General features: G+C 43.0%; 1 protein-coding gene across 7 annotated transcripts in view; it reads right to left on the bottom strand.

Annotated features, from left to right (window-relative positions):
* Nucleotides 1–1,353: 1,353 nt before the first annotated feature.
* LOC147026950 (caprin-1-like) overlaps nt 1,354–16,316 on the bottom strand; it is a 163,423-nt gene continuing 148,460 nt past the window's right edge. For all 7 annotated transcript variants that reach the window (XM_085882893.1, XM_085882891.1, XM_085882896.1 and 4 more), the window contains 9 exons: nt 14,135–14,240; nt 8,756–8,802; nt 8,301–8,411; nt 6,716–6,847; nt 6,106–6,289; nt 3,494–3,697; nt 3,194–3,297; nt 2,999–3,068; nt 1,354–1,837 (listed from right to left, as the gene is read on the bottom strand). In XM_085882893.1, coding sequence (XP_085739019.1) covers nt 1,743–1,837; nt 2,999–3,068; nt 3,194–3,297; nt 3,494–3,697; nt 6,106–6,289; nt 6,716–6,847; nt 8,301–8,411; nt 8,756–8,802; nt 14,135–14,240 — 1,053 coding nt within the window. In that variant the 3' untranslated portion in view covers nt 1,354–1,742. The remainder of the gene's footprint in view (nt 1,838–2,998; nt 3,069–3,193; nt 3,298–3,493; nt 3,698–6,105; nt 6,290–6,715; nt 6,848–8,300; nt 8,412–8,755; nt 8,803–14,134; nt 14,241–16,316) is intronic.

Here is a 16,316-nt window from a genome sequence, read left to right as displayed (position 1 = left end):
AAACCCACCTCCTTCAAATTCTCTGCTTTCCTTCCTGAAAGTCCCTGTCGTGTCCATCTTGTATACCCTGTGTTCCCCGTCCAATCCCTCTCCCTTCCACAGATCTTCTAATGTCGCTGTTCCCCACTGTTTTGTCCTTCCCTCTCCCACCCCTCCTGTCTCATGCCCCCGTTGCTGTGCGTTGTGTGTTAGCTCTCATACGAGCCTCGACTACGTTTACAAAAAAGTCCAAAAAGGCTTTCCCTTTATTTACAAGAGGGTTTTTATGAACCAGTCAGCAGTCAGAAAGGACGGTGATGGTACAGAGGTCACTCTGTATGGGTTTGATTATTATCAGCCCCAACTGCAAGCTCAGTTTGGTGTTTCACAGGTAGAGCACTGAATCACATGGAAGCTGATAACGGTACATTTAGCACTCTGGGAAGTGAGGTGTGGTTGACATTGTGAGCATTAGCCTTTCCTCAGAGCAAGAGAAAATTACTTATTGTTCCGAGAAAGGGTTAATGCTCGAAACATCAACTGCATCTTGCTTTCCAAGGCAATGAACCAACTCGACAGACTTTCTTTGAGAAAATCCATTATACACCAAATTAATTTGGGCTAGTCTTATCAATGAACCTCAAATCTACAATTACACAACCTCATTGCACTTCTTTTATTTAAAACCAAATATTCAGAGGCATCTCTCACCGAGCTTCATTATACATCGATCATTACCAAAACTAGCAGAGTACCCGCCTCATGGGAGAACTTGTTTTAAGTTTGCAACAAGTTCTTCTGACACATCCAGGGTTATGCACATGAAGCAAAAACATGTGTACCGGTTATGTGCATGTATAATAGATCGTGGTTATATAGCTCAGATAATTTCAATTGCACTGCCCCTAGGCTGGGACTAGAGGCCTGAGTCCAGAGGCTGATACGTTCTGTTACCTTCACAAGGTCCATGACGACTATCGGCTCCAACCTTTCGATATTTGATGATTCTTTTAACAGTCGTTTAAGTTGCTTTGCACTAAACAGAAAACTTGTAGGGAGGGCATGGCGATTGTGAATATGACACTTCTGAAGAGGTCTTAGGCTTCCTAAAATGGTGGACGTATGATTTTCTTTCAGGTTAAAATTAAGGGTGGCGTCAGGTCAGCTGTCCCACCATTGGGTATACAGCGGACATACATACATACATACATCTAGCCAAACACTTGCTTCATTATACATCTAATAATTCTAAAAGTGCACTATTAAAATCGCGATGAAACAACAATGCACCCATTCTTAGATTATGTTTATAGACAGACAGACACACATAGACAGAGACAGAGACAGAAGAAAAAAACAAACAAAATCATCAACCAAGTTTCAGCGAACTGTATTGGTGAAGGTAAAAGCACAACAGTTGGTTACTAAATTTGACTGTTACAAAAGAAAAGGAAAACGTAAGTTTAATTGCTGGATGTACTTCGACTGTGCTGCATTGGATAACATTGCATTGCATGCAGTCATTGCAGATTGAGAATAAGGTTCATTGCAAAATTGAGTGAAAGGAGGAAGCACCACCTGAGTGGTGGGAGGGGAAATGAGCTCTAAATGTGCCAGCCACAGATTATGTGCATTTTGTTGGGCATGGGGTCCTTTGTGTGGAACTGTCATGTCACCCACCCAAAGTTCACTGTAAAGCCAAGATAGTTACATTGGAAAATGGAGTAGGTCATATGCTTAGGAAAGGAAAAACTTGAGGACCTTCACTTGGCATTGTGGGCAGGCAAGGTCATTGAGCCTTGCGGTGGAGGCAGCCCACCCTTGAAATGGTTTTTAATAGGGGGTGACCCACCATGGCCTGCAGAGAAGGAAAGACACATGAGTCTTAAAAGCCAAACCACTGCAGTGCTCCAGAAACAGTAAACGCTGTTGTTGAGCAGTGTGACGATACAAAATATTGGCCTGGAGAGACCATTTTCAGCATCAAAATAATGTACAGCACTGTAAGAAACTGAACAGGTTAGCAATATGCAAAACATATACATATTAAATAATTGATAAAATACGATGCCTATTCATGCTTTTTGACGATGATGGAATGCATCTAGACTTTAGAGCACCTCGTCACAAAGTTATCACGCCGTCAATATGCAGTTGGACCAATTTTACTTGTACTTTTCCCTTCTATAGGTCATATTTGTCACAACAGGTCAAAGACCATCTAAGGAAATGAAGAAACAGGTGCAGGATTGGAAGAGGTTGAGCCGAGGTAAAAACCTTAACCGTGCATAACCGAGCACTGCATTGCTATCGGTGCAGCTAGCCAGGGAATTAGAAACCACCGTGTGTACCACTTTCAGTGCTGCATTTACCACACCTTGGAGATAACGATTTGGCATCGGGAAAACGCAAGGGTACTGAACAAACTGGGATCCAGAGACAGAAGAAAGCAAAAAGGAAGCAAGTGTTAGTTGCACACTAGAGGCAAGCAATGTGTAAGGTTGGCAAAACAGGACAATGACATGCTACACTAGAAATCAAATCCTTTATTGGAACACTTCCAAACATCAGCACAGAGAGAGACAAAACTCGAGGATAACACTGAATGAAGTAAACTGAATAAAAATGATAGTCAGCAGAGATCCATTCCCCTTGGTGAGAATCAGCAGAGCAGCCGTATATTCCGCAATACCAACAGCGTTTCAGGCCGGCGTCCTCGAGTGCAAATTACACATAGGCATACAAAACCATGCACGACCAACCAAGCAAGCACTAAGCAAAAGAACATGCAAAAAGTTTGTTTTTTAAATCGTAAAAACAAGAGGCTTAAAATATAACATTGAAAATTATCTGCATGGAGAGCTCAGGATTGGTAAAATTAAAGTGTTTCAAAAATAAAATTGAAATAAATAAACATGCGACGGTGATTTTACTCAGAGCCATATATGATGTGGTTTATTGTGTCATCTCATTGTATGGTGGCGCTTCATCTGAGATTGACGGTAAACAAGTCAGTTACCTCCGCGAGGAGGAGCGCGCAGATTAGCAGGCCCATTGCCTCGCTTAAAGCTTTGCTGGAAATTACCTTCCTGTAAAATAAGAGAGCAAAATGTGCAGAAGACGATCAGTCAGGAACTTTGCCAATTGAATGCAGACGGGGTGTCTATGTACGACGAGGCTCTGTTACGACGCCCGATGACCAGGGAACACTTACTCTCTGATGGTAATTTATGCCGTATTCTCTCGCGCCAAACGTGCCTTGCCCATAGCCAGTACTTGATGCACTCGGGTATCCACCATGGTATCCATCAAAAGCACCTACGGCATCGTTAACAAATACAACTGTAAAATATATCCATGAAGACGTCAACTTTGTTGTTGTGATAATGTTCAGCATCGTGCGAGTTGTACAGGACTGGAAAAGGCTTTCACCTTTTGTGTACCCATGTCTCATCTCATATATGCTGCATAATGTCTCATCCAATGGATCAACATGCGACAAATTCAAACTCACCATTGAAAGTCCCTCCCCTTCCACCCCTGAAACCATTGGTCTGCCGGTAACCATTGGTAGCACCGCGCATGCCACGATTCACCCCCCGGGAAGGCGCACGGCTGTTATAGTAAATCTGTGCTCGACTGAAACCCAATCCTGGCACGGGTTGATTGGAAACTCCAAGACCATCGGGTTGAGCCTGGTACACTGCGTTGTTCCCAACTGGTAAAAAGAAAGAAAGAAAGAAAAGAAAAAAAAAACATTTTTAAATCAGAAGGATAATATAATAAAATGTATCAATAATCTTTAAAGGTTGGAGGTAACAGCTGAATGACCAACTTGGTAACAATTTTCCAGCTTCTGCCATAGAGGCAAATGTGCAGTGTAAACCTTTTTTAAAAGACCTCAGGAACAACTTATTTGCAAAGCCAAACAATTTTCAGGCTTCTGCCTCTAGAGTAGATCTGCAAGTTTCTGGCAAAACATATTTATCAAATCAAAAGTATTAGTCTCACTAAAAGGTTCAGCAATTCATCAGTTTTTGTGAAATCCTAAATAAAGGTATCATTCTCGCAAGATTATGTACAGTAATTAAATTTTGAAAAATTCATGGACTGGACAGCACAAAGGTCTGGAATTCCATTTGTAACCTTCCTCCTGCAGTATAAAGATTATCCCCATTTGAATGACCCTCAAAAAAACCACACACACACACACACACACACACACACACACACACACACACACACACACACACACACGCACACACACGCACACACACACACGCACACACACACACACACACACACACACACACACACACACACGATATATTTTAAAACGTTGCACCTTCACCTCATTCAAAGGCACTCATCTTGGCAGCAGGATGTATTTTAAGATGCTTCAAACAAAATCCACCTTCAACCACGCAACATTTGCACCAACGCCTATGTGATTTCACAACGTGTCATCATATAATGCTCTGTCCCAATGACATATTTGCCAACACTCAAAGAAGAAAAAGCGGTAGGATGGAAAGGATCCGTGGTTTGAGGGAACAAATTTTACATTCTAAGACAATCTTTAATGGAAAAAGCAGAATAATCATGTTTTGCTGATCAATTTAAGTTTACATGCAATTCCTGAATACGTTTTGGACTTTACATTGAAAACATATTGCGTAATGAGTAAAATATAAACAATTTAAAGACAAACTTCATCTTGGCCATGCCCTACACTATAATCCTACCTTAGGTAAATCTAGTGAAATTACCTGACGTCATCGGGATGCTTGGGACCTAGCACTGATATTCGTGCATGTACTGTGCACATAACATGGCAAATGCAGTAAAGGTGCGGTTCTCATTCGTACAATGTTCACCTTCACCACCGAAGGTGTACGGTGGTTGTGTTTTCACCCATGTCTGTCTGGCTGTGAGCAGGATATATGAAAAAATTATGGACGGATTTGGACTAAACTTGGACAGGTTGGGTGTGAGACAAGGAAGAATCTATTTGATTTTGGTGAAGATCCGGATCCGGATCCAAGTTTTTTTTTTTGTTTTTTTAGTACTTCAAGCGATTCTTCACCATTGAGAGATGGGACCAAAACGATATATAACACGGTATTTCAAAAAGATGCGGATGAGTTGGTTAGATGACAAGAACAAGCCGATTCGATTTTGGTTCAGGTCCAGATTCAGATTCAGATCTGGCCTATTAGTGGGATACGAAACGTAAACTGTTCAACCTGGCGGAGGTATGTGATCTACGGAGTACCATTCTAGTTTGCTGTGAGTTACATCATGTCAGTCAAGCAATGAGAAACATCCTATGTTTTGCAGGTCAATAATGCTTGTAAATGGGACAGCATGTCATTCGCTACCACATACTGTGCTTTGAATAGTCGCTGTCGCCAATGAAATGCAATGAGATTACGGATATGATTTTTCATGCAGCATCGAAGGAAAATGTGAGAAGGCTGACAGACCTTATCACAACATGAAAAAAAGATCAAAAACTTTGATGAGACACATTTTGTGAAAGCAGTACTTTTCGCTGTTGTTGGGCAATAAAATCGGTAGGTTGTTCAAGTATACAAAAACGGGAGACTACCACCAAAAGCGGTAGAGTTGGCAACTCTGCAATGACGACATACAATTAGCACCACAAAGGAATACTGTACCTATGAGATGGTGCAATTGAAGTTCAGAGTGTCAAGTACACACCAAATATGATCTTTGTTACAAAAGCCAAAGACTTGTAATTCCATTCTCTCCAACAAAAGTACTGCATTTCGGTCACCAACGTCAACAATGAAGGACTATCTACATATTGCGTATGGAAAGGGCTTGGGATTGAGATGAAAGTGAGAAAAGATAACCGAGGAAGGGAATAAAAGAAGAAAGGATGATGGATGAAAATTAAAGGATTGACTTTGATCGGTTTCTAAACTGGTGGAATGCTGAATGTACTTAATGTGCATCAAACGGTTACTTTTTCATGCCGAGGGCAACCTTGTAAACGCAGGACATCGGCAAGAAGCTTCCTTGCATTTACGTGTAGGAAGAAAAATTATCTTAATCAGGAATTGCACAAATGAGGAGGAAGAAAAGTGCAGAGCAGGGTACCTGTCTGAAAAGAGTCTTGCTCCAGTGAAGGCTGTGGGGTAAGGGCAGTTGATGGTTGAGGGCTGTAGCTCGGTTGGTACTGCTGTGGAGCAAACTGCATGGGCTGCTTGATGGCATCCGTGTCGTTTGTGTGAGATAGTGACGCGGTGGTAAATACCTGCTGAGTGTGTAGACTGTGTATCGGCTGAACCGCACACAGACGAGATTTCAGGATTGAATGATACAAAAATAAATAAATTAATCATTCTTCGACCAATGCAATTCATCCAAATAATACAGCGCCGACGTATCACCATGATGAGAGAGAGGGGGCCTTTCACCCGTGTGTTCTAATATTTAATAACGGCTTGTGACAGCTTTGTGTCATGTCAGCATGGCACATGTTCCCAACATCTTTACTACCACTTGGCATTTACAGTTCACTTTTCCAAACCTATTTGGCTACAGAAGATATTCGCGACAACGTGGAACTTACTTTTGTACTGTGACAAACTCCATTCCTTGGGATAGTGGGTTAAGCTCAACATGTTGTGCTTCTTGGCAAGTGAACGTGTGGTTAAATAACCCATAAATCAAAGCACCTGTTTTTCCTATCCTGAATGAATCTCACCGTCTGCATGGACTGGAAAGGTGCGGCGTTGACGTTTATTCCACCGCTACCAAGGGGTTTCGCCGCCGATGGCGAGAACACGTGAGACTGGGTGGCAACCGGAACTGGGTCACTGGCTAGCGGGATTGGTGCCTAGACCAGCACACAAGGGATAAAACATATGATGAATGTGCGATGCCTTTAACACACAACTACACCTCCTCTGTTGCACAACCAAATATAGCAGAAGAGAAGACTACCAAAGTCAAGCTTTCTACACTCATTTTAAAATCAAATTCAAATAACTCAATTTCCCACTAAATTTTGTGAAGGTTGCCACGTCTTGCCTTTCTGGGTCCCCGAATGGGTGTGAAATATCAAGTGCTTTGCACAGCCAACTGGGAGCCACAAAAGGAAGTCATGGCTGCCCACACAAATGTAATGATGTTTTAAAAAAACAAATAAAATCAATCAAGTGAAGTGAAATTTTTGTTAATGAACAGAGTAATTCTCAATTTTTGCCGTTTGTTTAAGTTTCCGTCAGAGTGGTTTGAATCAAGTCCTGCACATCACCCAAAATATAAATGGTCAAAAATGGAAAAATAAAAATAAAAAACCAATGTCACCCGCAGGGTGACCCGTATCTTGCCAAAAGGTGACCACGTGTGACTTCTTTAAGGTCACACTGTGGTGAACAGAGCTGCTATCCACCAGGAGCGACTCCTTGAGGAATATCTGCCTACGAGAAATTCCGATAAGAATCATTCTTCAGAGTAACCATGAAAATATGCGTTTGCCTCATAACGTCACCAAATGACGTCATAATGTCTCAAGCTTGACATATCTAGAAAGCACTCATCGAGGTGTTCAATTTGAGGTACTACACGATATGGTTCCTAAAACTTGAAAATTTGACCTTGGGGTCAAATATGTTTGACCTCAGGCGCTAACCATGGAGGTCAAGGCCAATCGCCAGCAAAAATTAATCAACTGAGCACCAGACCATGAACTATATTCCCATGAAGTTTGAAGACGATCCGATCAAAATTACTCAAAAAATAAGGGTTTCGTCAAGTCCCCTGATTTGCGACAAAGTGACCTTGACCTTTGACCTTGACCTTCAAAATTTTATGCGCTGAAAGGGAACTCTATAGGCCTCTGATATGCGAAGTTACAAAAATTTCCAATGATAACTGTGCTCTGCAGAGTGATTTATACGTGATTACAGACCAAAAAAAAAACAAAAACATATGAAGGTCAAGGCCAATCGTCACCAAAAATTAATCAGCTGAGCACCAGACCATGAACTATATTCCCATGAAGTTTGAAGACGATCCGATCAAAACTACTCAAAAAATAAGGGTTTCGTCGACTCCCCTGATTTGCGACAAAGTGACCTTGACCTTCAAAATTTTGTGCACTGAAAGGGACCTCTATAGGCCTCTGATATGCGAAGTTACAAAAATTTCCAATGATAACTGTGCTCGGCAGAATTTTTTATACGTGATTACAGAAAAAAAAACAAAAAAAACATACAAGCTGACTAACATATCTTTCAAAAACTTCGTTTTAGCAAGATAACAACCAAACATGTCGAAGTGTTCACCTGTACAATGTCGTGAGGTGCCTGTGACACAGCCTTCGGGCTGGGTGCTGACTGGTAGTGTGGTTGCGGTGCTACGTAGATGTCGCTTGCAGTTGTAGAATCAAGTGATGCCTGACACAAGACAAGACAATAAATAATATAAGTCCAGTACAGAGCAAGACCAAGGTCTCAGTAGTAGAATGAAGTGCATTCTCATCATTAATGTTCCTGAACATGCACGTGGTTAGCTGATGAGTCGAAGAAAAGGAAATATTTAAGCAAAGGCTTTTTGTATAGTATTGGCAGGTTGTTATGAAGTGGGCTAAAATAAATAAATAAATAATAACCACAACCTTTTTTTGAATGTCCACCGAATTTCTTATTCAGAAAAGCAAAGGCAATTGATCCCAGAAATGTTAACCCCTGTTGTGTTTGTTGCCTCCTTTTTCTTTAGAAAACCACAGTTCAAAACTCACCTGGTTTGCTGGTTGCTGAGGAATGTCAGGTTGCCTCCCTCGAGTATCTGTTTGGGAATGAAGGTCCGGTGATAAAACAAGTTGAAAAATGAAATTGCAAGTGAAACAAAATAAAACGAGAACGACACAATTAGACGTCTCAACGGCAACCGATTTGCCTCTCCCCACATTATTACATCATTGTAAATACTTGCACCAAGCTTGATTGAAATCCCTTATGCCGTTCTCAAGTATGACATGTTTACCTGACATTACCTCTGACTTTTGACCTCTTGATGCGAAAATCTAATCAGTTCATCTTTGCATCGTAGCCTGGTGTTGGCTCAGTGGTTAGGGTGGCGGCTTGGGATCCTAGGGTCCTGAGTTCAAGCCCCGTCGGCCGCTGAATTAATACACCAGGGGGTTGACTCAGCCTGTCATCCTTCCGAGATCGGCAAAATGAGTACCAGTTCCAGTGTGTGTACTGGTAGAGGGGCAATGCATCAGCGACACAGTCGCGCTTCAAGAAATGATAGCTACCCCAGCAGCTAAGCTGCCATACGACCACCACCACCACCACCATCTTTGCATCATAATATTGTTGTGGTTGACGAAATTCGCAAACCACCATTCAGGTCCCTTAGGTGAGATATCTCTGTAAGTATATGTGTAGTTCGTCCAAACCCATTGTTTAGAGGGAATAAATGTCATTCATCCGGGCTGCGACCCTTTTAGATAGCCGTTTTTCTTTTACTATCTTTATTTTGGACCAGCCGCCATTACTACCACCACAACCACCACCAACCACGTCTCAACAGCCATCACACAACAACCACCAACCGCAACGCCGCTTCACAACAACAGCCACGACCCTTGCCGTCACATCTCGCTCTCGCAACCATCGCATCACCGCCATTCCCGCGCCGCTTGTGGGCACCGATCCTGGACTCGTACAGGGCGCGCACCGAGCAGCGGGTGCAAAAACACCAGCCTTTCCGAGAAATTGGATCAAGAACGATTCACGCCCACTTCTGTTCCGTCCTATCAGCGAGCGTGGGGCGATTTGGCCCCGCCTCCAGGTGCGTCGGAGTATAATCGCTATATTCAGATTCGCGGATCAAGAATCATTCACGCCCACTTTTCCTCTGTCCAATGGGGAGCGTGGCTCCGCCCCCGAGCGATTCCTGATCCAAAAATCTGCATATGATTTCTCCTGTCGGACTATAAAGCACTGAGCGCGGGGCGAATTAAGAGTTGAGTTTCTGAATCGAGTAAGCAGTTGGACGGAGTTGAGCAGTTGGACGGAGTTGAGCAGTTGGACGGAGTTGAGCAGTTGGACGGAGTTGAGCAGTTGGAAGCAGTTGGACGGAGTTGAGAAGAGTGGAGAGTTGGAGAGTTGTGGCGGCGGCGAAGGCAGTCGAGAGAGTGTCTGTCGGGGTCCGGGGAGGCTGGAGAAGCCAAGGATCTTTGTGGAGGTCTGCGCTCGTGTCAGAGTCGGGGAGCTGCGGAGAGGGGAGGCCGGTAACGCGACCGAGGTCGCGGTGGAGTCGCTCGTCGCGGGACCCAAGCCAGCGAGATATCCTCATTCCCCCGAGCATCAACAACCCCCTCCTGTTTCCCCCCGCGCTGAGATAGTGTGAGAAGGGGGCCCCGTTCCCACCCCATTCCAGGCAGTGCCAGCGAGGCCCGCGGAGTCGGGGCGCCGCCGCCATCTTGCGGCTCATCACCAGACGGGTAGGCTCGACGCGGTCTCGGCCCCAGGCCCGTCTGCCCCCCTCATCGTTGAGGGTGGCCCCTTCCTTTTTCTTTTGCTTTGAGTATATGTGTTGTCGGCGCCGTCTGTGAAGTAAAACTGTATAAGTGTTGCCGTGTGCTCGGTAGTCGGTAGTAGATCTGCATTGTGTTTCTTTTGTTGCAATTGCTTTTGGTGCATAATTGCTGTGTTTCTTTAGTTACTTTTACATTTGCTTTTGGTGCATAATTGTATATATGTGCTTTCCGTTTGCCGCGGAATAAATGTGCTTTATGTTGAACTGTTTCTCCCGTTTCGCTTCGTCTTTTCTTTAATTGAATCTCCATCTTACTTCACGTAAAGGGTTGGTCGTGGGCTAAATACGCCCAATAATTAATCGAACCGTCGAGGTTGACGATAACACTGCTCGGTTATCCCGATAGTACGGAACGGGTCGCTTAAAGTGGCCCGTGTCCGAAGTCGACCTGCGGCGAGGTGCGATCGCCTGGTCTACCCTCCGTGTGGGTACTTAGGTAGGTCGAATTTGGCGAGCAACCCTATCCCACGCGGGGGGCCGATTGGCACGATCGTGGTGAGGCCGAAAGGCCCACCCGTGACTAGTTCCCGGCGTTAGTCCGAGAGGGTCACGACGGGATTGTCCGTCCGGTGGGCGACGTGCCGCGATTCGAGTTACGTGGCCGCTCGCACGCCGGCGGGCGCGAATCCGCAACAATATATACTTGTACCAAGTTTGGTCAAAATCCCATCACTGGTTCACAATTTCAATGGTTCACGGGGCATCTGACCTTTGACCTCTTGATCCCATAATCTAATTAGTTTAGCTTTACATCATTATACATACTTGTATCAAGTTTGACTTGGATCCTTTCAGCCATTCTTAAGTTATCGCAGCAATGAAAACCAATCATGGACGCATGGACGGACAGACAGTCCAAAAACATAATGCTTCCAACAACCGTCAGCGGAGACATGAAAAAATACTCAATTTTGGTTTAGTATATTTACTCAATTTTGGTTCAGTATGGGGGGGGGATTCTCTATGTAAATGTGTACGGTGTAGCACTGCTCCAGGTGGGGGAGGGTATTACAAGTCCCACCATTTACAGTACAGTATTCCTGTCCCCACGTTTACAGTACAGTGAGGCAATTTGAATTTGAAGCAGGAGGGATGATTTTGGCTTCATGCACGTTACCCGGGATATTTTTGGGAGCGATTGAGGCAGCAGTCAGTTGCCTATGCACTGCCCAAATAAAGGTATATGGCAGAAGAGCATGTTGTATGCTTGGAACAAGATCTCCAGAAAGACGGGTCCTCTGTTTGTGTTACATAATGAATAGATGTACTATACTCACATTTAAATAGTACGTAATGACATTCTAATGGTACGTAACTAACAGACATACTCATGTTCTGTGCAGACAGACAGATAGACGGACGAATGAAAAATCATTCAATGAGTGACAATTGGTGAAACGGCACAGCACTCGGTGGAGCACATACCTCCGCCAGGCTGAATAGTTAACCTCCGCCATCTTCGAAGATGGACGGAGGTTACTGTTTTCACCCCTTTCTGTTTGTTTGTTTGTTTGTTTGTGTTTGTGAACAGTATTACGGAAAAACTCCTCTACGGATTTCGACGAAACCTGGTGGGGGGTTCGGTGTGGTCCAAGGATCATGCCATTAAATTTTGGACTTGGTCCCCCCCCCCCAAAAAAAAAATTGTTAGAGAATTTTTTTTTTGCATTTCTACATATTTTAAGTGATTTCCACCCCCCCCCAAAATAGAGAATTATATATATTTTTGCATTTCTACATGTTTTAAGTGATTTCCAACCCCCCCCCCCAAAAAAAATTGTTAGCCCCTCCCCAAAAAAAAGATTTTTTTTTTTGCATTTCTACATGTTTTAAGTGATTTCCAACCCCCCCCCAAAAAAAATTGTTACCCCCCCCCCAAAAAAAATTGTTAGAGAAATTATTTTTTTTGCATTTCTACATGTTATAAGTGATTTCCAACAAAAAAGATGCCAAAATTATAATTGCGGCTGATTTTGGAACTTCAGGTGGATATACCCACGTAAAATCAATTTCTGTCTCAAGGAATCTAGTTATGACGAATGAATTGAGTATGTAAAAGTTAAAAGTAAAAGGGAAAGTTGCAAACTATAACTCTGTCAGCACTGTTGACATCATATTTAATGAATAAGATATAAGGTTCACTTGAGTGACCTTGCAGTATTGGCGGCGGAGGTTTTGCACTCTACAGAGTGCTCCCCCTCTAGTTTACATTTTGTGTTAGGTCTACATGAGATAGGTCGGATCTGAATCCAGACCTTAATCAAAATTGAACCGGCTTGCTCATCACCTAACCAACTCATTCACCTAGTTTTGTAATCACTCATCCACAACTTTTTGAGATCTAATGCGATACATAGTTTTTGGCCCCATCTCTCAGTGGTGAAGAATCACTGAAAACCTCAGATCCGGATTCAGATTCGGATCTTCACAAAAATTGAATCATTTCGTCCTTGTCACACACCCATCATGTCCACCAAGTTTCGTGTGACTCCATCCATAACCTTTTTAGATATCGTGCTATATATCATTTTGGGCCCTATCTCTCAATAGTGAAGAACTACTTAGATTCTCAGATCCCGATCTGGATTAGGATCTTCACTAAAATTAAGTGTTGCTGTTCTTGGCCGGTCAACTACACACACAAAAAAATTCAGAACGATTGCTTGAAAACTGTGGCCAAAAATCGTGTGACAGACAGACAGACAGAAACGCTACAGACCAAATTACTTGGCAAAAATGGTTTTTGCCAAGTAACAAATAGACACAAATGCAATGCCCTCTCCTCTGGCGAGGGTAATTATGTTGGTATTAGTAGTATAAGAATTTCCATCATCGATGCAAGGGAGATCACTTTTTTCTTTTTCAGTGCCATTGCCATCACTGCTCATCAAAGTAATCGGCAATCAAGCCCTGGAATATAATTCCAGGTTACAACTTAAGACTTCATTTAAAGTCCGGCTGTCATCATGGGTTACCACAGTTGTAATCCCAACATCTGGACGATAACACAACATTTATTGCAACAGTCCACTGAGAACTTCCACATGGAAAATTTGTAAGTTATTTAAATGAGATGAACACTCCCGAATCCTCACATGACACTGCTTGGAATGGACAACGGATGATGTTCTGTTATCCCTGATAGCGAATCAGAAAAAAACTGTTCGGGAATGTTGACGCAATACCTTACAAACGGATCGGTACAGTTTTACGAAAACTGCAACTGTGGTTACCATTCTATTAATATTCATGAAACTGCCTTAATGGGATTCCTCATGATTTCAGCTATCCAGCGATGATACGATACGTGAATGTGAAACAACTAATTGTAGTGAAATGGGTGTGATAATTTCCTTGTTCCCTTAACGGGCAGACATTTCTCCGTTACACCCCAACTCACATCCCAACGCCCCACGCAAATCAAATTAAAAGCAATGTTAATGAAGATGTACAGCATTAAAATTTGCAAATAAATTATAAAAGTTTATCTAATCATAAGTTTATCGAATAAGATCACGACATTTCAGCCAAACAGGGAAAACAAATCCACAAACATACACAACACACATACCAATGGTAGATGTGATTGATGAACTTTCCAAGATATTAACAGGTGACATTTGCCGTGCTGCAATGGTCGCTGAATCCAACGATGAATCGTACTCGAGCATCGATTCCTGATTCATTGGAAACAATAGAAATCATATTCCACCAATGCACACGACAATCAATAGGACATACAATGGTGCCATTAGCATACTACTAATAATAATAATACTATGACAAATACGACTTCTTCCTGTTTTCCTGTGGGATCTGCTAGGGAACATTTTTTGCACCAACACTTTCACAAACCAGCTGGTCAGGTCTGTCATTCAACTGAAGGTGGTGGGAATTTACAATTTGGCCAGGGTTCCGACAATAAATCGCTGATCACGTGGGATGTTCAATGAGCACAAGTGAATGCTTAACATAAGGAACATACAGTTCGACATCCATCTGATGGACTCGACACCAAATTATGCCTTACACTGAAGACAATGCACACACCAGGATGGCAGATTATAGCTGCGTAGAGATGAGCACCCAGACTAGACGGCTCAGTGATGAGTGTGCATACCTCTAGTCGAGGCTATCCTATCAGCCTCTTGCATTCACTCTCGTGAATGTCAAATTAAACAATGAAAAAGATAAAATAAAATAAAATTTAAAAACCTCTCCAATGTAACACTGGAAAATAATTTTCACAAATTTCACTGCCTTGCATCTTGGATAAACCACACGCACAGCATTATTTAATTCAAAACCACAATTGCACAACCATTACCTTTTGGTGATATGAACCTCTGTATAGGCTACAGTACTTCAAATTGAAACAATCAGATACTAACTATTTTAAGCTTGCATCTGCATGTAATCATACAGATCAGCCTGTAGTGTAAGGCTCTGTGCAACATGAATACACATATATTTAATAATATTGCTGTGGACATAATTCCAAGGGGTTAATAAATGCTTAATACAAGCACAGAGATATCCTTAACGAGTGTTTGGAATAAACGTAGAAGTAATGAAATGTAATATTAGATATGCGTCACTATTTTATAGACGACAAACCCACCCACACGTGTGTGCGTCGACAATTATAACCCAATTGACCCTGTTTATTTGAGGTTTTTATCGTTTGTTATCTCTCTTAAGTGGATGGCTCTGTCATTTTTCCAAGAGCGTGTACGGCCTGAGCACCAAGATAGGGAAAGGCAAATCTTGTCGCACAACAATAAGGAAGTTGCCCGGGTCATCAGTGACTGAAGGGTTGGAAGGGATTCATCCCGCCCACAGAGCCACCAGTGACCAATAGGCGAGAAAGAGGGAAGTGGCGCGACATCAGGAATGATGTACCATGCCGAGGGGATAAAGGCGAGCATGCAGGGAAGAAGAGGAGTTGGTGCTGTCCCAATCTCTGGGCGTTGTGCTGTGGAAGAGTCCACCATGTCCTTAATCCCACTCACGCTAGATGGCAGGGGAAACAGCCAAGTCACGTCTCCTCACCTCATCCCACCCCTCACCTCCCCTTTGCTCTCCTCAGCCAGCATAATGGGACATCTGCTAAGCCCCCCATCATTGGGACAGGATTCCTGATAGAAAGCTCTATCTCGGGTTTGCCTGACCAACAGTGCATCTTGTGATTTTCCAAAGTCTTTCTTCTGTGGTACTAACCTGAAGGCCTTTAGTTCGATAAGAATCTGCCGTTGGTCGTTAGTTCATGGGTGCATGGTAAAGGGTTCATGGGTGCATGGGTAAAGCGATTGGTGTTATTGTTCATTTTCTTACCAATCGATTCCGCCACCGAAGGTGGACGGACATTATGTTTTCACACCTGTTCATCTGTCTGCTTGATTGGCTGTCTCTGAACAGAATATCTCAAAAAGTGATGGACGGATTCAGACAAAACCCGGTGGACAGGTTTGGTGTGAGACAGGGATGAATTCATTCAATTTTGGTGAAGTTGAAGATCCAGATCTGGATCCAGATCGGAGAATTTTTTGATTTTTCAAATGATTCTTTAACATTAATGAGTTGGGTAGGTGACAAGAACAAGCCAATTCGATTTTGGTTCAGGTCCGGATGCAGATCCGGCAAATTGGTGGGACACAAAATGTAAACTGTTCAGCCTGGCGGAGGTATGTGCTCTACCGAGTACTGTTCTAGTAATATTTACGAGACAACCCGTGAACCCGTTGGGTTCCCGT

This window comes from Eptatretus burgeri, chromosome 5, assembly GCF_056783735.1.
Source record: "Eptatretus burgeri isolate ZD-2024b chromosome 5, Ebu_testis_v1, whole genome shotgun sequence".
Taxonomy (NCBI): domain Eukaryota; kingdom Metazoa; phylum Chordata; class Myxini; order Myxiniformes; family Myxinidae; genus Eptatretus; species Eptatretus burgeri.
The sequence above is the reverse complement of the archived record's forward strand: the minus strand, read 5'-3'. Positions and strand labels throughout refer to the sequence as shown.